Genomic DNA, 22,697 nt, shown 5'->3' on the forward strand with positions numbered 1-22,697 from the left:
ATTTGTACAATAAGTGATGAAAGTATGTGACTTGGTTTTTTTAAGAAATAGAAATAAATTAGCAAACATGGGAGCTCTGGATATAATTAATTAGCATCCATAAAGTGAACATGTGGGAGGGAAGTTGACAGAACAAGCTCACTACACCAAAAATGGGCTGGTGACAGATATGTCCTGATGTCCCACTGGTGGTCTCTCTCTGCAGCACTGCTGACTTGCCCGCATTTAGAAACTCATAACCCACCATAATTAAACTGCAACTAACAAACCTACAGAGCAGATGCTACTCAAACCCCTTTGGACCACATAAAGAAAAGTTGTATCCATCTTAGCTCCAGTTTTTGCTTTGTTCTTTTGAAGGACCAGACCTTGGTGTGTAACCCCAATCCTGAGTCCTCTGGGGAGAGCTACAGATCCCAGAGCTCTGCAGGGATGGGGCTTTAGCAGCATCTCATTCTCAGCCACCTGTTCAATGGGCTGTTCAGTGTTTCCTCAGTCCAGCTGTAGACCTTCAGTCTCCCATTCGTGACCAAGGGATCCCCATGGCTGCAGCCTGGAACCGTGTGTGCCAGTAGGAACCCAGGTGTCTCAGCAAGCCACACCTATGATTCCTTTGGAAACTTAACCCAGTTTTGGTAATTCCCAACTCCATGTACTAAAAATGAATGAGGTTAAACGAAAATAATGAGGTTTTAAATTGTAATGTATTTGAAATTGTTTTAATCTGCCTTCTGGTTTTGAGTCTTCAGGGGTCCCTTGTTCAGCTTTGTATTAGAGATTCTCCTATAATCTTGTGTTTCCCAGAGCTGAGCTCTCTGGGAAAATGTGAACAACACAATACTCTGGATAAAACTGCTGGAGCTAGCACTACTGCAGCCATTTCCACCTCAAAGGATTACTGTAATTTAGGAGAAATAGCACTAACGTTACCTTCATCTCCCTCATCTAATGCTAATGGGATGCCTAGGAGTGAGGGTAAAAAAAAAAGGTGTTGATGTATCTCTTGCATGTTGGACCCTTTGCTTCTAGGTTATTCAATAGCTTCCAACTCACAATGTCAACTCTTGGGGAAGGAGCCCTATTTCTATTTAAAAATTGAACAGGGCAGAACAGTTGGATGGTTTTCATAGCTGGTAACATGTCATAAACCCCATCGCCTACCTTCAGCCATGACTGCAGGTAGCAAAGCCCACATGGTGCTAGGGTTAAGTCGGTGTGTGGTGAGCCAAGAGCAACCGTCTGACCCAGCCAGACCCCAGTGCCTTTGGGCGTTCTGGGGCTGCCAAGGAGAAGGAGGACGAGAAGGAGGAGAAGAAGGGTCGCACTTTGGCACAGTCAGCCACGACGGCAGGTGCCAGGCAGGCGGCTCCTGGCTTCCAGAGCCCACCAGGCAGCTCCTGAGTGTTCCTTGTCTTACTCCTCACCTCTACCGGGAGTCACGGGGCGCTGAGGGGAGCATCGCCCTGGCACGCTCACGCGGCTGTGGGGAAGGGGAGGGAGAAGCCCCGGGGGTCGGTGTGAGGGTGGGCCGGGGACAGCGCTGGGGGTCCGTGTGAGGACTGGCCGGGGGGCAGCGCCGGGGGTCCGTGTGAGGCTGGGCCGGGAGGGACCCCCGGGGTCGGTATGAGGGTGGCTCAGGAGGAGCCCCGAGGGTCGGTGTGAGGGTGGCTCAGGAGGAGCCCCGAGGGTCGGTGTGAGGGCGGGTCTGGGGCAGGCCCGGGGGTCGGGGTGAGGGTGGGCCGGGGGCAGCGCCGGAGGGAGCCGGGGAGGGGACCGGGTCACGTGAGCGTGTGTGGCAGCAGCGGAAGGATACCTGCACTCTGACAAGCCCTCCCGCCCCTCTGCGCTAGCCGTAGCTGCGGCAGGGACCACCCTCTCCTCAGAACCCCGTTCCCAGCCCGTGCCCTCAGCGGGAGTGAGGGATAGCGGGGCAGAGGAAAGCGGGAGGGTGATGGCGGGCGAGAGGCGGCGGCGATGGGCGGGGGAAGAAGGGAGGCGGGGAGGGACTATTTGAGGAGACCCTGGCAGGCTGGTGAGGTGCGGAGTGATCCCGGCGAGTGAGCGGCCCCGCGCTGAGGCCGAGGAGGGTGGCGGGCGTGCCGGGCGCCATCCCAGCGAGGGCTCCGCGCCTGCGCCGCTCCCGCCGCCGTGAGGGGAGCACCGGCGGCCGCCCCGCTTCACCGCCTGTCCCTGCCCCGCGCCCCTGCCCTGGGGAGCTCGCCCCCAGCCATGGCCCAGATACTGCCTATTCGCTTCCAGGAGCACTTCCAGGTGAGCGCGGGGGGGGGGGGGGGGGGGCAGCGGAGAAGGCGTGGGGTCGGGGTCCCCCTCTTCTGCCTTGCACCGTCTCTCAGAGAGGGGGTGTCGAGGGCGCGCTGAGGGCGGGGAGAGGGGGCCAGGCCGCGAGGGGACCTGCTCCGTCCCCTCCTTCCTCTCCTCCGGAGCGCGGCCGCCGTCCCGCTGGGCGCCGCGGGAAGGCGCGCGGGACTGAGCCCGCCCCCGGTGCGGACTCTGGGCTGCCGCTTCTCTTCGTCCATCCGTCCGTCCATCCTTCTATCCCCGGAGCTGCGTCCCCGCGGCATGCGGAGCGGCCGCGATTTGTGCAGAGTCACTCGTCGCCTGAGGGACCTCCCGCTCCGTGGAGGGGGAGGCGCCGCGCCGGAGCCGTGCTGCTCGCCCCGGGCACCGCGGGCGCTCCCCCACCTCAGCTTGGGTGGACGCCGCAGTCTTCCAGGCGGATCTTGGTTTTTTCCTTTTACCTAAACGACTATCAGCCCCTGGATCGCGAAGGTTCCTGGGAACCTCTTTTTGTGCAGCTGTGTGGGAATTGGTGAGATGAGGTGTAAGAAACCATTTGGACTTAGAAGCTGCACAGCCTCTGTCTCTCCTTCCAAACATAACAATATTAAAAAATCCTCCCCCAAAATGACATGGTTCTGTCCTTAATATCCTGTGAAAACCGTAATGCCAGTATTGGAAAAGATCCATGGCTAATGGAATGCAGCACAGACAAACCGGTTGATCTGTTTCCTTGTGACCTGGTGGTGAGGGAGTAAATGGAGTGAGAGAACAGCGGTCTCTGAACGTGCAGTTTGCGGCAGGAATTAAAGGAATTTACTAAATGAATGAGAGAACAGGAAGTGGACTTGGCAAGTCATCCTTCTGTCGCTGTACTGCCCCTTTCTGTCAAATCAGGCATCCATTTCAAAATACGAACTGGGTATCATCTCCCAGTGTGTAGTTCATGCCACTTTGGGCATTTCAGCTTGGGAAATGGTTACAGCCGCTTCCAGCTCCCTTTGGGAAGTATATTTTTGCTTAACTGGAAGAGCTGTCCCGGTGACCCTAGAAGGAGCTCTATCTTGAAAAAAACAGTAATTAGAGTGAATTCCAGAAATATCTAATCTCTCTGTCCAAGGGAGGAGACACACCTGTGTTCTCTTGAGTTTTCATGGGTTAGGAAAGTTTAACGTGGTGAAGAATTCTACTCCATACCCTCCTTGCCAGTGTCTGCTATAGCAGTGATTATAGTAATCTCAAATAGGTTCATAAGAGCTGCAGAACAGCTGTCTCAGTAAGAAACTTGGGATCAAAGTGGTTTTGATGTCAGACTCTCCTTAGAGAGCATATAGTTCTTACCATTTAAAACTAGCAAGTATAACCAGTCCTGCTGATTGTGTTTGATCGATACAATAGCGATGAGAGGACATCACACTTAATATGCAAGAGGTGTCCTGTGCTGCTTTGCATGTTAAATGGCTGTTTCTTTGATTACCAGTGTTGAGCGTCTTGCAACACTGCCAATATCAGCATTGTGGTACCTCAGGTTTGGGTGGGGGGCTGCCCACCTGCTTTTTGAGGGATTTGTACTGAAGTCATACTCTATTTTTTGCTACCACCTGCTTTTGCTCTTAAACAGTTTGATCTTATTGAAAAAGCTAAGCCTGTGCTTGAGTCACTTTTCCTCAGCAAGAAAGCTACATGGAGGAGCAGAGAAAACCCTGGGATATCCGTTGCTAACATGTGGGAACAAACTTCTTCAGCATTCACTTCTGCTTCTCCCCCAGGCTGAGTGCAGATACAAGCACTAAAGCAGTACTCTGCTAAAGAGAGATTGAGATCAGTAGTAGCTGGGAGTAGGCATGCAGTAGCCTCCTCATGCTGCTTCTGCAGTTGCCCCTACATGGTGGGATAAATGGGGAGGGAAAATGGAAGGAATGTAGGAACTCATAGTGTTTGCTCTGGCTGGATATCTGCAGTACAATTATATCAGCTCTAACTTACTGTATGTTGTAAACTAGAATCTAGAGTCATGAAGTAATGTTACATGGTGCTTGTTGTTGACTGGTAGAGAATTTGTGAAAACATTAGGCCTTCTATTCATAATGCTACACTGTCACACATATTTAGCTTTATCAGATTAAGATCTTCCCCCCCCCCCCAATTACTTCCAAGTAATTGTCTTGACTACGGTTAAATTATCATATTTAAAATTAGTATGGCAAATCTACTATGCTGCTTTATGATAAAGCCAAAAAAGTTACAATTCCATGTAATTGTTGTGTTTCAGTGATGCTAAGTTGTCTTTCTGTGCCTTCATTCAATCTGTGTGCTGTTTCTACCTGTAGCCTTTTTAATTAATACAGCTTTAAGTGATTAGAATATCAGTGCTGTAATTAATTCCAAGTTCAGCCTGTTGCTGGTGAAACATCTTCCTTAAGTTCAGAGTCTTCCTGAGGTAGTTGTATGTACTTTACTAAAAGAAGAACTAAACCATGCAGAAGGTGCTCTCCAGAGAAGCTAAACATAAGTTGCAGTGCTAAATACTGAACTCCTCTCCCACTCTCTCTCGCTGGAAGTGGATAAATGGTAGTGTGAAGTGAAACAGTGATCTTGGTCCATGTAGAATTGGAGGAGTGCTAGGGATCAGCAGACTGTTTACTTTACATTCTTTGTGCAGCTCATTTTGCCTTATGTTGATCATCCCTCTGACTGAGCAGTGCAGGAGGAGTGACTGCCAGTCGCAGGGCATGTTAAATTTGAAGTTGTTACAGCTTGTATGTTCAAGTCCTGTGTGAGCTGAAGGATGGAGAATAGCTGCAGTGAAAAAAAGATACCTATATCTTGGTGTGGTAGAAGGAACTCAAAGTCTGTTTGTTTAGCTACATTTAATGCAGTTGAACAGTTATTTTTAGTTGTGAACTCTTGTCACTAAGAGTCTTCACAAATTCATGAAGAATTTGCTTGTTTTTCCCCCAGAGGATATTATCGTTTAAGTCTCATAGCAAGGGAGGCGAATAAAACAAGGACTTAGTTTTTATCTGTCTGGTGACTGCCCAGCTGCAGCAGTGCAAACTATGCCAAGTCCTCCTGCAGTGAATTACTTGTGCATACTACTTAAGCTAATGTGATTTAATCAGGTTCTTAACTCCACTGCTTCTGTTGGAGTAGTGAATTATAAATTATTTACCGGATTGAACTCCTCTTCCAGGGGGATTGTAGTTTACAATGGAAGTGCAGTAAAAGACCAAATATACTGGTACATAGACTGGAAGCAATACTACTGAAATCCAGTGTACAAAGTGTTCCTGATCTAAAATTAAACTTTTCCTTCACTTAGTCATTGCTTTTGTCTTAAAAGCGTCTCTTTGTGCCTCTTTGAGCTTTTCTCAGTTCTCACTAGCAAAAATCTTTGCTTGTCTATGGGGAAAACTGTCGCTTAAGCAATGTCTCAGATTCCAGGATTGGGGCCATTGTCCCTTCAATGCACAGACAGACTGTCCTCCTTTCTGTTCAGTAACTGATACAGGCTCTTGAGCACAGCCAACTACTGTGAGAAAACTTGTGTGCATGACATACTCTCGATACATAAGTTCTGCACATCTTGGTACAGCACTGACAAGCTAAAGTATCCTGTTTTTAAGCATAAAGGATGTAGATTGACTTCCATCATTTTCAAGACAAACCCACTTTGTTTGGATAGTCTGGCTTGTCTTATTAAGAATAACAGAATAACTATCTGTTGTGCAGTAGGCATGACTGAGCTGGATGGCGTTCGTAAGTTTGCTTTGCTGGGACATATGGACTTAAGAAGCACTCAGGATATTTGCAAGCTGTAAGTGACTTTTCAGATTTGTATTCAAATGGTTAGGGTTATTATGACGTGATTCAGCTATTCAGTGATGAAGAGCCCACATTTACTTGGATTCAAAAGTGCCCTGCACATGGTAGTGATAGATGATCCAATCCTTATCACAGACATACAGAAATAGATTTTTGTGTAGGGAGTAACTGTCACTTAAGATGAAAGCCTAATCGCAACTGCAGCTAAGACCAGTGGTCTTGCATATTTTGGATCTTACATACTTGTTTGGTGTCCCTCAGCTGTCAAAATGGGAACTATAGCAGGAGATGAGGTGAGGGTGAGCAGCTGAGCAGGGATATCCAACAGTTACATGCCCATCCTTATGGGGGATGATTAGAACTTTATGTAGTCACATGAGTAAGACTTACAGGAAACTATTACTGCATTCTTGGTTTGTATTATGTTTAAAAAGATACATGCTTTTAGCAGGCAGTTTTTATTTGGGTATGTGCAGCTTCTGTCCAAGCCTTAGTCTTTTCTAATGGCCTTAAAAACAGTAGTTGATCACCTCTAACAAGCATTTATACTAGAATTATGTGGCATAAAGCTGAAACGGGATACTTACTGAACTCTGGAGAGATACTAAATTCACGGAGTTCTGACTCCAGCGTTTAACTGATGGTAGGTCCCAATTACTGGAGTGTCAGACCATAAGTTAGGCTTAATTATTTCCTGTTAGAGAAACGAACTTAGTTTGAAGACCAGAGGTATCAGTATCTGAGTTGGTCTATGCTGGGTCAGTCTGGATCGCTGCACTCCACAGTAAGGGAAAATCATTAGAAAGCTCAGTATTTAGTAGAGCTCTTGTGTAAAAGACATCTTGGCTTCATTTCTTAGCAAATGGTACAATGCTGGTAAAGAATGGGGAAAGACTAAATATCAGATTAATAATGGTCTTGCATCCTGAATATCTTTGTGTCTTCATTCATGTTGAGAATCAATACATCTTGGTTTAATCTTTACCATGTCAGTAAATTCTCAGTATCTATAAGATGCTTAAAAGTCTTATGGCATCTAATGCAGCCTGTAGTAGTACTAGATACCTATGAAGCAAAAATCTTTGTTACCTGGTTCATTCAACTTGATGGTGAAAATGGTTCTATGGTGTGTGTGTGTATAGCTAATGGGTGTTGTGGCAGGAGAGGCATTAGGCTGTTACTTGTAGAACAGAATGTTACCCTTTCCCCTACAGCAAGGCTTGCTGTAACCTACATGGGGGTGCTTGGTAGGGTTTAACTGGATTACCCAAAAGTAAAGTGTGGGTGAAATCATGGAAACAATGGTAAATGGAATCATGGAAATCATAGTAAATACCTCTGGAATGACTGTGTAGTGTTGAATCTTTCTTTTCAGAAGAAAACAACCTTAGTTTGAGAGAGGATACTGCTTGCCTAAGGAGCATAATAAAAAAGGAAAATTTAGTAGTAGTTGAGAGGCCTGTTGTTCACTCCTTTATGAAAATAAACTGGAAAATTACAGTTAACATATACAAGCCTCGGTAATGACCTGTAGCATCTTTTCCTGAGGCCTTTTAAGATACATAGCTAAGTGCTTGCTACCTCCTGTAATAAAGTTCTACTAATTTTCTGCTTGAGGAAGGGTAGGAAGGTGCTTTAGAACAACATTGTTCAAATCATCATAGAAGATTTGTCCCATCCAGGGTAAAAGTGGTGCTGGCTGATGCTCCTTTATTTGATGGTAGAGGGATTCTGCTCCTATTCTTCTGTGTAGTCAGTCAGTGTAAGATGCCTCTTACACTGCCTCACATATCTCAAGAGGGTATGTACCACTCCCCTAATGGTAGGAACAGTCTTCAGTGTTTTCAGACTGCTAAACGGTGAAGTGTTGTCATCATTGACTGAGGCTTGCAGTATTCACATGACCATCCTTTAGGCAGTACTGGCATTTAGCCTTTAAAAGATATGATGAGTTTCCCTAATAATAAGGGTGGCAGTGATACTCAAGCAGAATTTAGCATTACATTTTCTGAAGCCTTTGCTAAATTTTATATAGTTTAAAGCACAAAATTTTAATACCAGAGTGTGATGCAAAATCATACTTGTTTTAGTGAAGATACCCAAAATGTTTTCTTCAACAGGGACCAGACTTTGGAGTGAATAATGGTGGGTTTAAAGCTGAACTTCAAGTAGGAAATGCCTCAAGGTTCTCACTATGCAAAATGAGTGGCCAGGGTCTATCTCTTGAAGAGTAGGTCAAACTGAAGCACACTAATTGAGAAGAGACCTTGAAAAAGCTGTGTTTCTGCTTCAATACTTTGGAAACACATCTAGATTTGGATTAATTAAATCAAGTTAGGAACTTAGCTGTGCTGCAGTTAAATCTCTTGACTACTCTTGTGATACTTAATCAGTCTCTTACAGTGGACTGTACTCTGTTGGCAGACGGACTCAGAATGTGCTCAATATCAAAGTGCTTAAGGGTCTGCTGCGTGAACATGTCATTTGTGACAGTATGTGGATATTGTCTGGTGTAGAGCAAGTGAGCAAGAACAGTAGAATTAAGAGCCTATCGTTTATTCCTCTATGGTTCAAGGTCACAGAAGTTGATGGAGCTACAACTTGCATGTTTATTGGGTGCTAAAACGTTCTGTGTTACATGTGAAAGGTGCACAAGTTGTATTGGTATAAAAACTTTTCCTTACTGACACAGAAGGCTGTAATAGCCACCTGCCTGGTAGATTTGTTTTCAAAACTCTAGGTGCAAGCATGTTCTGATGACCTTGTACCTAAACTTTGATTCTCTTTTGGAATGAATGGCACCTGCTGAAGTTTACCACTGTGTATTAAGTATTTACCCCTAAAGTGAGGTGTTAGTTGAATGGCTCTCAATTCTGCTGAGAGACACTTAGGGAATGAATAAATGTCTTTTTACGCATGCGTGCATTTGGCTTACATTACCTTACTGAGACTTGAGTGTGTTGAGATTAGCAGTTACTGAGCTGAATAGCTCTTCATTAGTGAGCTCAACAGAAAACAAACAATTCCTGAGTCATTCTTGGGCACAGTCCTGACACACTACACTTAAAGGTATCTCTGTTACATACCCAATTTACGATTTAGAGAGTAGCATTACTGAAGCTGTAACAAGCCACGATCAGCCAGCTCAAACACACTAAAACAGTGTTTGTGACACCATCGTGGGACTTCTTGCCCAAGGGATTTAGTCTATTGTGTGAAGGTCCTGGTGGTATGTGTCAAAGGAGTGTAATGACTCAGTGATGCTGGTGGTAGATTCTATCCTGTCTCCTTGAGGGCATTAATTTTTCACTTGCAGTGCACTGAAAAGCAGTATAGGTTAATCCTTTGAGAAGCTTCAGTGAAGCTGATACAATTCCTGTGCTTGAAAAGCATCGCTTTGGGGCATAAAGCAGGTGCTCAGGCTTGTCACAGTTACTGTTATATAAAATGCAGCTTGCAGACATACCAAACCGGGATGTGCTGCATGGGTAAATGCGATTTACTGTGGACCAGTGAAACAGTGATGTTTGTTCGCTGCCACCTCCTCCTGTTAACTGAAATTGAGAGTGAATGGAAACAAAGTTAACACAAAATGATGAAAATGAGATAGAGCCATCTTATAGGGTAGTCTGTTTGGCAGCACAAAATGACTCCAGGTTACATTTAGAATAACTACTTTGTTTTTACTTTTGCATGGTTGAGCATAAGTTATGTTTTTAGAGCTGAGCATATGGCTGGAAGGGGCCCGCATTACAATCCCTACCTTGGTTGTTGAGCCTAATGGCATGACGTCTTGGGCAAGGAGAGGTGAAATGACTATTTATTTTAACATATCTTTCTTACTTTTCACTGGTAAGAATTAGGTGAAGTAAGATGAACAAGTCCACTTGTAGGCCAATTGAGACCTGCTGTGTAGACTTCATTCCACACTGTTGCTAGGAGTGGGTTGCATAAGAGTAATTGACTCTTTCTGTACTACCCACTGATGCTGAACATTGCAGTTCTGCCATTTAAGTTTTGAACATAAAATTTACCAGCCTTTCTAAAACTGGAATAGTGATGCTACTGCTGGTGTAGTCTTACCATGTTACTAGAACTGGGTTAAGCAATAAATGCATAAGTTAAAACTCCTTTTAGTTTGCATCAGTAATACAACTTTGGAATGTCTTTAGGACCTGAGTACTGACAACTGTATAGTTCTTTACCTATGGAACAAAGAGAATCAGAAGATAAATCATAGTTCAATAGTGTGCACTCTAGTCAGAGAAACTTGTCAGGCTTACATTTCCTTCTGGAGGAAATTTTAGACATAGAGGCTTGAGTTAGACCTTCAGCAAGGGAAGGATAATTAAGCACGCCTTTTTGTCTTTCTAGCTCCAAAATTTGGGCATTAATCCAGCAAACATTGGATTCAGCACCCTAACAATGGAATCTGACAAGTTCATCTGCATAAGGGAGAAAGTAGGAGAGCAGGCGCAAGTAGTAATAATTGACATGAGCGATCCAACAACACCCATCAGACGTCCAATTTCTGCTGAAAGTGCCATCATGAATCCAGCCTCTAAAGTAATAGCGCTAAAAGGTGAGTAACCCTTTATGATTGCAGTATGAAAACTGTTCAGTTGTATTACTGCTTATTAATGCTTTTAAACTTTATGTAAACTTTCTAAGAAGAATGTAAATGAGGATAAGAATTCTTGCCTGAACTTGCATGCTGTATTTTTGGCAGTAGATCTTTCAGTAATCTTTGGATGATTTTCCTCCAAGTGGGTGTGAGATGCTTGGACCTGGCACTGCAGCCTCCTATCCTTACTGAGGACCAGGTCAGCATCTGGTATACTTTCCCTTTAAACAGGTATTGTAAACATAATGGGCGCTTGTATAGATGAATAGGGGTGTAAAGCCATATTTTCTGCCATGTCCTGGCCCTTTCTTGTAGCTGAAGGTTTTACTAGATAGTGACAAAAATGTCATAAGGACGGCCAGCAAGTGTAAAAGTCTGAACATAGCAAGCATGTTAAGTTTGACTATCACACAGTCTTGCAGCTAGAAGACCTCTGCTTACTGCTACCTGTGATGTTGTTACTGCCTTTATATAGCACTCAGAGCTCAAAGAAGTAATTTTAATACATCTCTGGCTCTTTTCTCAAATGACCAACATCTGGTATTTAATCTCAATAACTGTTACTGACTATGTACTTTTCTTCCTGCATCTTATCTAAACAGATGGTGAGTGAACTTTGTCCTGACATTGTATGTTTGGTAGTACAGAATGGTCCAATCTCATAAAAAGTCCTGAACTTTAAGGTAGCCATTTGACAGTTCACTTCATGGCCAGGTGGGGGAATCTAAATCCTCAACTGGCATTACAGTGATCATGTTCTCCATTGGCTCGTTTCTAACCATTTGGCTGTTTTGACTATTGACTGTACCAAGTGAAGGAGGAGAGTGTGCTTTTAATGTTTGTGTGTATGTATTTGTGATGGAAGTACAGTTGATAGACAAAATGAAGTTGCAATATTTTTATGAGAGACCTCTGCTAGCATGTCCTGTGTGCTATTCATTTCTGCCTAAGTGTGTTTCTTATTGTGAAAAATCATGGTGAAGTTACTTAGGGGTCCAAGAAATAACTGTCCTCAGAACTGGCACAAAACCTCTAACTTACTTTCTTTGATCTCAGGCTTATACTGACATCAGGTGAGAACTAAAGTGGATGTTTGACTTCAGCTGAATCTGTGATTCAGCTGAGATAGTTATACATCTTGTAAAGGACTGCCTTACCCTGGGTATGGGTAAAGGTAACAATGAAAAAAAAAATCATACCTGTTAAGAGTTTACTGTCCTTTGTCTTGGACCCCTTTAAATAAACTGTATTGGCAAGGAAAGTGCCTTCTCTACACTAGCAGAGTTTCGTCTGCCTCTTAAAAGGAAACTATGTAATCTGGTTTTAAAACTAGTATACTAACTAAATGGATTATCATCAGCTTCAAAGAATATAGCTTTATTCTTGCCAGTTAAGACTTGCTCAAAAGGAGTATTGTTCTGTCCATTCAGAGTGAATAAATCTGTCCTCTGAACTGACAAGGTTGAGTTAATGATGTCATGTTGACATGCAAAGTTGCATTGTCAAGTGTTGCAAACTTGATGATCTCTTCTCTAAATAATCTAGTGATCAGAGGGTTAGGTAAAAAACAGAGTTAATAGATCTACCTAACCAGTATGTTATCCATGATAACCTGAAGGCATGGTTTAAGTCAGTCTGTCACTCCAGACTTTTCCCTGCTGATTGGATGAGGCTTCAATAGTCAAAGTGGTTACATGTTGTGACTCAGTGTGCCATGATGGGGAGTTGCTTATAATCCCAGGATTATTGAGCAATACATGGAGAAACCTACCCTCAGAAAAAGAAATGAAATGGTTCTCGATTTAAACTGAAGTACAGTATGCACAATTTCATTTCTGGATTGCATGTGGCATTCTCCTGGTGTACCAAGATTTATGCATTGTCCTTGTGTTCTTGGTCCTCTTGCACTGCTCTGTACTGGGAGTACTCAGCAGTGGGTGTAAGTGGAGAATGCAGCATTCGAGGGTGCTTCCGTTCTTTGTGGAATGGAGAAACTTCATGCTCCAGTGAACTGAAATGTAAATTCTTGTGCTGATGTTCAAAAAACGAGTAGTCTGCTTACTTGATTGTTTATATAGTCTGTTTAGACTCACCAGTTTGGTAGTTTGATCAGAAAAACCTTACGTCTTTTTATCTCGAATCTTGGCCTAATAAAGCGTTCAAGTAGACATGACTCAAATACAGACATGCCCTCACTATGACTATATAGCAGGTCCTGCTTTCTCGATCCATATAACAGAATTTTTTTGCAGTTTAATTACATTTTAGGGTTGTGAAGTTTAAATTTATGTTGCCACACTTAGGAAATTGTAAAGCTGTGGTTTCTGCAGCTCCCAACATCTAGGGCTAAACTGCCTAGTGAATCTTGTAGAGCCATTTCCACTGTGACACAGCAGTCAAATTTAGTCTAGAAAAGGGACAACCATGAGCTTTTAGCTGTTTGTTGGCTTCTCCTATGTTCTTAAAACTAGGAAAGACATCCTGCTTCCTTTTCAGGAAGACTGTCCTTGAGAGCAATTTCAGTATGCACATACTGGGATTGTTGTTTAGATGGTGACCAGAGCCCTTCCAGAACTACTTGTCTCCTGGCTGCATGTGAGGCTGCACAGTTTGGGAGTTCAAAATCTGTCCCTTGATAGCACCAGGCCATTGCTGGATAAATTGTTATCCAATACAGTAAATATGCTCTTTCCAGCTATCAGCTTACAGGCCTGGGCTTACTGCATCTGTCTAATACAGTAAGTGCATGTGCAGAGCAAAGTGTTCATTAGCAGGCTGCTTTTGGTCCCAGGAAAGGTAGCAAGCTCTCCGAGGATGTAGTTGATCAGGATGACAGTTCTCAGTGCAGTTAAGCCAGGCAGCAAATGCTGCATGTGATAGCTCTGAAGTCTTGCGTTATCTCTTGGCACTGCATTAAACTAACATGATCAATTTATGTATAAATTATGCTGTAGAGCAGTTTGAGATACATAGTATCTTGGGATTAGTAACTCTTGAATACGATTTCTCAGGGGCCAGCAGCCTTTATCTATCAGCGAACATCTCCCAGTTTGACAGTCACAAGTGTTACTAACAGGAAACGCTTCTGAAATGGGGTTAGAAATAATGGCATTACAAGCCAATACTCCAGCAGTCTGAGTGGGTGGCTTGTGAACAGAAAAGAATATTCCTGGAGCTGAGTTGTCTGATCTGCAGTAAATTAAAACATCAGTTTGACTTCGTGAAAGGAATAGATTCCCTTATTCTTTATAGTTTGGTTCAGTTAATGTTGGTTTTAAGCCTACTTAGTAGGGTAGGGCTTCTGGTAATTAACAGGATTACTAAAATCAAGACTAAACCTGCAGTCTAGTTTCCTAAATCATGAAGAAGTAATCTTAACTGGAACTGAAGCTCCAAACCTTCCTGTAGTCTTTCTGAACTTTTGCCTGTCCTCTTCAGTACAGAAGAGGTATTACTCTTTTTCCTTGTTGTGCAGAGCCCATCTAGTTCAGTATGCAGTTCATCCTACAGAAAAATAAAATGGGAGCTGTGATCTTTGGCTGTTTCAAGCTGTTTTAAGTCTTGTGCTGTTTGACTTAGTCCAGGTCATCTACAGCAGCTATTAAACTGACACGGACTGGAGCCATTCTTTCTATTAATTATGCTGAATGACATCTACTAGACATCTGTAACTTGGCATACCAGTGCTGCCAACCAAACAAGAGTTTACACAAGCTCTGTAGCTTAGACTTTCTTTTTACTACAGCTTATAGTTAATTAAAGTGTCTGTGCTTGTCAGTTGTTGGAATGTCTGTGTGAGTGTCCGTAAGAAGAGTTTTTTTAGTTTTGGGATGGTACAGGTGTTGGGGGTGGAAAGGGGATTCTGTTAAGAGTCAAGCATTGAAGGAAACTCAGATGTGACAGGACACTAACCCTGTCTGTGACACCACTGGAATAGTGGGTTAAACTGGGTGCTTGTAAATAGGAAAACTGCAGGATGGCCACTGTGGTAATTGATCTGTGATGTTTATTGGATTTTGTCATACTAGCTGGGAAAACACTTCAGATCTTTAACATTGAGATGAAAAGTAAAATGAAAGCCCACACAATGGCAGAGGAAGTGATCTTCTGGAAATGGATATCTGTGAATACAGTTGCCTTGGTGACAGAGACAGCAGTGTACCACTGGAGCATGGAGGGAGAATCACAACCCCAAAAGATGTTTGATAGACATGCTAGTCTTGCAGGCTGCCAAATCATCAATTACAGAACAGATGAACACCAGAAGTGGCTGCTGCTGATAGGAATTTCAGCACAGGTAAGTTCCCTGGAAGCAGCATGTTATGAAGATAATTGGGAGAGTCTTGGCCCCACTTCACTTAATAGCTGCTGTAGTTTAACTTTGGTTTCTGTAAATAAAAAATTCAAAACTATCTTTTGTGTAGGAACAGCCTGACTTTTAGTTCAGTTCGAGTGTTGGAGGAGGGGATGAGAGGCATTTGCTGCTTTTTAGTTTATTTTCCCAAGGGTCTTGCTAAAAACATTTGAAATCTTATCTCTAAAAGCTGACCTTTCTTTTCTCTAGCAAAATCGTGTGGTTGGTGCAATGCAGCTGTACTCGGTTGATAGAAAAGTCTCTCAACCTATAGAAGGCCATGCAGCAGCTTTTGCAGAATTCAAAGTAGAGGGAAATGCCAAACCTTCTACCCTCTTCTGTTTTGCTGTGAGGAGTCCTGCAGGAGGCAAGGTAAAGTTTGCAACTGTGTTCCTGTAGTGCCTTAGGTAGATTGTTTGCATCAAACTGAATGTGGAATTGAGTAGCATTGAATATGCTACAACTGCTGAGCGATCTGTGCAGGGCTGAGGTAACACCATGGTAAATGTCTTGGCCTTTCTAGTCTTGTGCTGCAAAACTGATGAATTGACAAGTCTAACTCAAAATGTCTTGAACGGGTTGCCTTAAATAGGAATAGTCCGCTTTCATGGAAAGTATGGTTGTTTTGGGTTTTTTATTCTTCTTCCAGCTTTAAATTTATCAGGTTCCAGAAAACTTAACATTCTGAATATGTGGAGCACAGCTCCCCAGACTGTGTTGGCCAAATGTGGCAGATGACTTCAGTAGCATATCTGAGGAAAGGAACTTCTTTCATGTGGCTGTACTTGCAGGCAATCTTGTGACATGAACTCTTTTCTTCCTAGCTGCACATAATCGAAGTAGGTCAGCCAGCTACTGGAAATCAGCCATTTGTTAAGAAAGCTGTTGATGTGTTTTTCCCACCTGAGGCACAAACAGACTTCCCCGTGGCAATGCAGGTAAATGTTTGACCCCTCCAAAGAATGAGCATTATAACTTGGCAAGGAGCTGACATCTGTTGTAAAGAATGCTTTCTCTAGTGCTTTGCTGTCATTCTTCCTAGTTCTGGGAGGGGTGTTAATAGGTTTGTGGGAGGTAGTGTGGACATTAAAACAGTAACTTAAATGTATAGACTGTTCCTGTATTTGTCTAGCTGTCAACTTGAGGTTGTATTTTAAAAAATAATAAAACAAACAAAAAGCCCCAATAAAACTTCTATGAAAAAAACCCCAAACCAATGAAACAGATCCCAAAAAAACCCCTTGACAGTGTCTTCAGAGAGAACGTATCCAACATCACTTTGGCTATTCAGCTTCTTACTAATGTTCCAAGTTCTAGATAAGAAAATTAGCATACCTCCTGTAGTAGTAGCCCAGAAAAGGCAATTTGGGACATTAGTGAGAGGTTCTTTAGGAAGGAACATAGCTGGTTGCTATCACAGATGAAATTTCACTTAGCATGTCTGCAGGACTAGAAATTGTGTCATAAAAGCAGACTATCTCAGAACATAAAACTGCTGACAAGTCTAGTAGACCAGCTTCATAAATAGACCAAGAGATGCCTTAAACTAAGGTGTGTGCATGACAGGATTCATGTGGCTCCATGCTACAGCTTAAGGCTTAATTAACAAAACATCTAAAGACTTGTTCCAAGGAGAGAGTACTTTCCTTGTCTGAAGACCATTTCGGCTCAAAAACCTCCCCAGTTTCAGTGACTTGACAGATAAACTGGAGTACTCAGTAAGATGAGCTTAGATTCTGCTGGTACTTTGGGTAGGCTTTGTTGGAAGAGAATGGGATTATCTCATTAGTATTTCTGAACAGAAACTGGTACTGACATATCTAGACTAGAATGCTAATTATGCCCAAACTTGTTTCCTCAGCTTAGCTTATTAGGATGAGGAGTATGTCCTTTGCTGCAGCTGAATTTTAATTTCCCTTCAACCTCTCTGTTCACTGCAGCTATGCCTGCAAATGGCCAGCAAAGCTGTTCATTGCTTTTGAGTCTGAAAGGAAGAAGCCTGAAGCTGTATTTGTTCTTAGTGTCAGTACAAAGGCATGTCACTGCAGTACTTTCTTGTGACTAGGCTAAAGGCAGCTGTCGTGTTACAGTCTTACTAGTTTTGACTAATAAAAACCTGTGTTTTGGCAGATTGGAATTAAGCATGGTGTTATTTATCTGATCACGAAGTATGGATATATCCACATGTATGACTTGGAGTCTGGAGTGTGCATCTACATGAACCGTATTAGTGCTGATACTATCTTTGTCACAGCTCCCCATGAACCTACCTCAGGCATCATTGGCGTGAACAAAAAAGGACAGGTAACAAATCCACCATTCTGTTTCTGAGCCTTCTAAAGTTCAGATGAAATGTAACAAATGTGATGAGTGATTTGATGCAACAAATGTCATGGAAGAGAGCAAGTGACTATTTGATTAATCAGTTTTTAATCTCTCCTAGTACAGAACTACTTGGAGAGGAACTTGTTTTTTTAATGGTCTTTCACTGATGGACTGCATAGCCATTTTGTTGTTGTATTTCACAGTAGTTGTGGAAAGGACAGTACTCCTCAATATGCCTCTTGTCCTTTCCAGGTGCTTTCTGTATGTGTTGAGGAAGACAACATAGTGAACTATGCTACAAATGTTCTCCAGAATCCTGACTTGGGACTGCGAATGGCTATACGTAGCAACCTAGCTGGGGCAGAGGAATTATTTGCCCGAAAGTTTAACACACTGTTTGCTCAAGGAAACTATGCAGATGCTGCTAAAGTAGCTGCATCTGCACCAAAGGTAAATAACTCCAAAGGTAAAGCTAAGAAATCATGGAAATTTACCTCAGCTTAGTGGATTGCTTAGCTCACTTGCATTTTATAACTTGATATTCAAAACATAAATGCAGTGTTAGTTCTATGCAGTCTGGTAGTGGTTCTGACTAATACATTCCTGTGTATCCCATAAAGGAGCATCTGCTATTTATTTCTAACCAGACTGGACTTTCTGTGGCCACTGACTTCTTGCTAGAAAGTCATTGGTTTGATGGTCTCTATCCTGAAGGTTTAACAGTAGATACTTCAGTTTATAGCTTAAAACCTGCTTTTTTAGCTAATGCTATTCGGTCTTCACTAATTAAACACTGCTTCTCTCTATCTTGTGCCTGTTCAGGGAATTCTACGTACCAGTGATACAATTAGGAAATTCCAGAGTGTACCAGCTCAGCCTGGGCAGGCCTCTCCCCTGCTCCAGTACTTTGGAATATTGCTTGATCAGGGACAGCTGAACAAGTTTGAATCTCTGGAGCTCTGTCGCCCCGTCTTGCAGCAGGGCCGCAAACAGCTTCTGGAGAAGTGGCTGAAGGAAGACAAGGTAGGCTCCATCATAACTTCTGTTACCTTGTAACAGTTGAGTGTGTACAATACTTTTGTTGATGCTACCTCTCTGAATTCTTCTGCTTGACAAACTACCGCTTCTGACTTCAGCTGGAATGCTCAGAGGAGCTGGGAGACTTGGTGAAGACAGCTGATCCAACCCTTGCACTCAGCGTCTACCTTCGAGCTAATGTGCCAAACAAAGTGATTCAGTGCTTTGCTGAAACTGGTCAATTCCAGAAAATAGTGCTGTATGCTAAGAAGGTAAATAGTTTATCATGAACTGCAGGCTCTGACATACACTTAACATGTACGTTGTGCAAATCATAGTGTATTACTACGGGCTAAACAGACCGCAAAAAATAAACTTCAAAATACCCAGAATTTTATGAAGTATCAAGTTAATGGACTGGTTTAATCTTATTTTACAGAATAAAGATAGGATTCTTCCTGAATTCCTCAGATGTTGTTTTGTAATCCATAAAAAAAAAGAAAAATTGCCTAATATCCACTTTTAAGTTTAGGACTTGATAAGTAGTGCTTTAGGACTGTTGAAAAATTTGTTCCAGACAGTTTTCTTACCTAGCCAGAGAATTGCCCTGGCACAAGATCAGTTACTAAGTAGGTGAATACTGAATTTCTGTGTCAACAGACAAAAAATGCTTTTGTCTGAGAATTCCTGGCAGATGGGGGATGGGCATGGCAAGCTCACAGTAGTTTGTAGTCCCTATGCTAAAGAATCTGAAGGCTTAACAGAAGTGTGAAGCTTCCTAGATATGCATGACTGTTTCTGAAATCTCTAGGTTGGCTATACCCCAGACTGGATCTTCCTACTGAGAAGTGTGATGAGAGTCAGTCCAGAACAAGGCCTGCAGTTCTCTCAGATGCTGGTACAGGATGAGGAGCCATTGGCTAACATTAACCAGGTGATGCCTACAACAAGAGTGCTGGTCTCTTTCTAGACAGAGGTAATAGCGTAGTACCATTCTGGGGACTGGTAAGGCTGGTTCAGATCTCTCATCATTTCGATTAGAGAAGTGACTAAATAGTCACGTTTGGTTATCATTGAGCCTTTAGAGGCAAGTGTGTTTTCAAATTCTTGTGGAAGCTTTCCGGTTTATTGATAGTGAACCTGCCACAATCTTACTCTAAGCGATAACGTGTTGCTGTCCTACTGTTGGCTTTAGTGGAGCATACATGTCCCCATGCAGAGAATTTACAGGAATATGAACAAATAAACCTAAGTTCAGTTCTGGCTGCCACTGGCCATTTCTTGTTAAATGGACAGAGAAATAAGGGAACATTTTGCATTGTTGAATAACTGAAGCTACTTGGAAGAAGTCTTAGCTTTTCTTCTAGCAACTATCCCAACAAGAGAGAAGGGATGAACTTTGCGTGCGGTGGTAGAACTAAGTAAGAGTGGGTGGCTAAGTCTGGCATAATAGCTCAGAGTAATGCATTTCCTCCATTCTAGAGAAAAAGGAAACATGTGAAACTTGTCTCTCTATTACCATGGTAGTAATAGTATGAAAACAGGGAATGCAGCATGCTAGGTGCTGTGATAGCTGTCTAGCCAGGCCTTTTGTATACACAGAAAAATGTACATGTGTCCGTATAGACGCCCTCTTCTCTAACTTGACCAATCTCAACAGATTGTGGATGTATTCATGGAGCACAGTCTTCTGCAGCAGTGCACGTCCTTTTTGTTGGATGCCCTGAAAAACAACCGCCCTGCAGAGGGCCACCTTCAGACCCGTCTCTTGGAAATGAATTTGATTCATGCCCCGCAGGTACGACCCAGTTCCTCCGAAAAGGGAGAGACAGTACTAGACTTGCACAATAATGGGATGTCTGATACTGTTATATTTAAGTTGTTTAGTAACATGAAAGACTACTAAGTCACTGCTGTAACTTCTCAACAACTTGTAGGCTAAGCTGCTGTGATTCTCTTGACAGTCTGAATATGAAATGTAACCTCCTAGGTTGCAGATGCCATTCTTGGAAACCAAATGTTTACGCACTATGATCGTGCTCATGTTGCCCAGCTGTGTGAAAAGGCAGGCTTGCTCCAGCGAGCTTTGGAACACTACACAGATCTCTATGATATTAAACGTGCAGTTGTTCATACTCACCTCTTGAATCCTGAGGTAAGTGTTACACAGAGTAAGAAAGTTATGTGAACAGTCTTTAGCACTTCTGCAGCTGCTGTAAGATGGGTTGTAAGTACCAAATTAGCACAGGTAGCTGTGATTCAAGAACTTTTGTCCAGTTAACAATTAAACTGTAATTTGTACTTTCAGTGGCTTAAATCTGACCTCAGTTTCCCAGGTGGGCATTTCAAATATTATTTCCAAACTGCACTTTTGTAGTTGTAAATACAGTGAGTGTGTCTTTTTATGTCTTCGGTCTTAGTGCATGGAAGACTTCTCTCTAGTAGCTGGGGTGGAAACTGTCTAGTTGGCACATCTTAGAAACCAGTCAAATCCTGTATGAGTTACTGAGTAAAATTTCTGTCTCTTTGCAGTGGCTTGTGAACTTCTTTGGCTCTCTCTCAGTTGAAGACTCTGTGGAGTGTTTGCGTGCCATGCTATCAGCCAACATTAGGCAAAACCTACAGCTCTGTGTGCAAGTTGCTTCTAAATACCATGAACAGCTTGGCACCCAGTCTCTTGTGGAGCTTTTTGAATCTTTCAAAAGCTATGAAGGTACAGTATTAGGGGGAAGCAGCTTACTTGGAAGCACTGAGTGATTGAAGCTAATAGTTAGGATTGTGGCTTTTATGGGAGAGGTACTTGTCACATGGCTGGATCTTAGGGTATATTTATCAAAGTGAGCTTATCACAGTGAGTTCTAGGGGTAGTTTTGTACTAGATAGTTTCTTAACTCTCTTAAGCCAAGATCAGAAAGAAAGATGAAACCTGAAAGAAGGGAAAAGAATCCTTTTGATAGTCCCTGCAGTTGACTGGAAGCTACTCTCTCAGCAAGGCTGAACTAAGTCACAAACTGAAGCCCATACAGCCTTCACTTGCTTCACTTCTAACAATGTTAAAACACATGTGACTCTTTCCAGGACTGTTCTATTTCTTGGGTTCCATTGTAAACTTTAGCCAGGATCCAGATGTTCACTTCAAGTACATCCAGGCAGCTTGCAAGACTGGTCAGATAAAGGAAGTGGAAAGAATCTGCCGTGAAAGTAACTGCTATAACCCAGAACGAGTGAAGAATTTTCTGAAGGTAAATACTCTGCCATGGGTGATTGAAGGATCTTCTGTATAGTTTGCTTAGCAGCAGAACTACAGCTTTCTAATGGAGGGAAATACCAAGAGGGTTTAGTTGGCATGGCTGTGAATAATCTTTTGTCACTTTTTTCTCTTTCACACAAAATACAGGAGGCAAAGCTTACAGATCAGCTTCCTCTGATCATTGTCTGTGATCGGTTTGACTTTGTTCATGACCTGGTGCTCTATTTATATCGCAATAATCTGCAGAAGTACATCGAGATCTATGTACAGAAGGTAAGGACTTGCTCTTTACTTCATTTTAAGGAACTTAGTTAGTAGACTACAGCATAATCTGCTGTCTCTTTTTTTCTCTCTCTCACAGTGCAGAGGCTCTTCAATAAGCCTTTTGTCTATCACAAAAACATTATTCCTGGAATGTATATACAAATGTTAGTTACTCACAAGTTCTCTGCTTGAAGCATAATTGAAATTGTTATCTTGAACTTCCCCCATGTGGAAGACTGGAGGTGCATTATTAGTAATGCTAATAACTAATGATGGTGGCTTATTCTAGGTGAATCCTAGCCGTATACCAGCAGTGGTTGGAGGGCTTCTTGATGTAGATTGTTCTGAAGATGTCATCAAAAACTTGATCATGGTGGTGAGAGGGCAGTTCTCCACAGATGAGCTGGTGGCTGAAGTGGAAAAAAGAAATCGGTAATGAAAATGCATCTGTAGGCATCAGTGTTTGGGTTCCCTGACCCTGCTATACACAAATTGAATTGGATGCAATTTTGTTAAATGATACAGTGCTAATATTGTTTTGTCTTTCTTTATAGAAAAGCAGTTCAAATTTGCTAGTCAGTCTTTTGATTGTTTGGGTCATGTAGGAATGCCTGACAGCACTGCATGATGTATAACATGGCTTTTGAACACTCCTGTACAGCCAGCCATGGGATGTGCCTTTGTAGTAAATTTGGATCAAACTGTCTTGACAGTCTAGCTGTAGGCACACAGCAGCTTCT

The 22,697-nt window shown here is 42.8% G+C and overlaps 1 protein-coding gene across 4 annotated transcripts in view; it reads left to right on the plus strand.

The window, feature by feature from the left end:
* Nucleotides 1–2,032: 2,032 nt before the first annotated feature.
* The window catches only part of CLTCL1 (clathrin heavy chain like 1), a 34,855-nt gene continuing 14,190 nt past the window's right edge, over nt 2,033–22,697 (plus strand). For 3 of the 4 annotated variants that reach the window (XM_069030524.1, XM_069030525.1, XM_069030526.1), the window contains exons 1-16: nt 2,034–2,271; nt 10,498–10,705; nt 14,776–15,044; nt 15,312–15,473; nt 15,926–16,039; nt 17,232–17,405; nt 17,679–17,876; nt 18,249–18,449; nt 18,563–18,715; nt 19,255–19,377; nt 20,104–20,241; nt 20,434–20,598; nt 20,976–21,156; nt 21,522–21,685; nt 21,841–21,966; nt 22,247–22,389. In XM_069030524.1, the coding sequence (XP_068886625.1) occupies nt 2,230–2,271; nt 10,498–10,705; nt 14,776–15,044; nt 15,312–15,473; nt 15,926–16,039; nt 17,232–17,405; nt 17,679–17,876; nt 18,249–18,449; nt 18,563–18,715; nt 19,255–19,377; nt 20,104–20,241; nt 20,434–20,598; nt 20,976–21,156; nt 21,522–21,685; nt 21,841–21,966; nt 22,247–22,389 (2,561 nt within the window). In that variant the 5' untranslated portion in view covers nt 2,034–2,229. Of the gene's footprint in view, nt 2,272–10,497; nt 10,706–14,775; nt 15,045–15,311; nt 15,474–15,925; nt 16,040–17,231; nt 17,406–17,678; nt 17,877–18,248; nt 18,450–18,562; nt 18,716–19,254; nt 19,378–20,103; nt 20,242–20,433; nt 20,599–20,975; nt 21,157–21,521; nt 21,686–21,840; nt 21,967–22,246; nt 22,390–22,697 lie in introns of all 4 variants that reach the window. The other variant, XM_069030527.1, reaches the window with a different exon arrangement.

Source organism: Aphelocoma coerulescens, chromosome 15 (genome assembly GCF_041296385.1).
Source record: "Aphelocoma coerulescens isolate FSJ_1873_10779 chromosome 15, UR_Acoe_1.0, whole genome shotgun sequence".
NCBI lineage: Eukaryota > Metazoa > Chordata > Aves > Passeriformes > Corvidae > Aphelocoma > Aphelocoma coerulescens.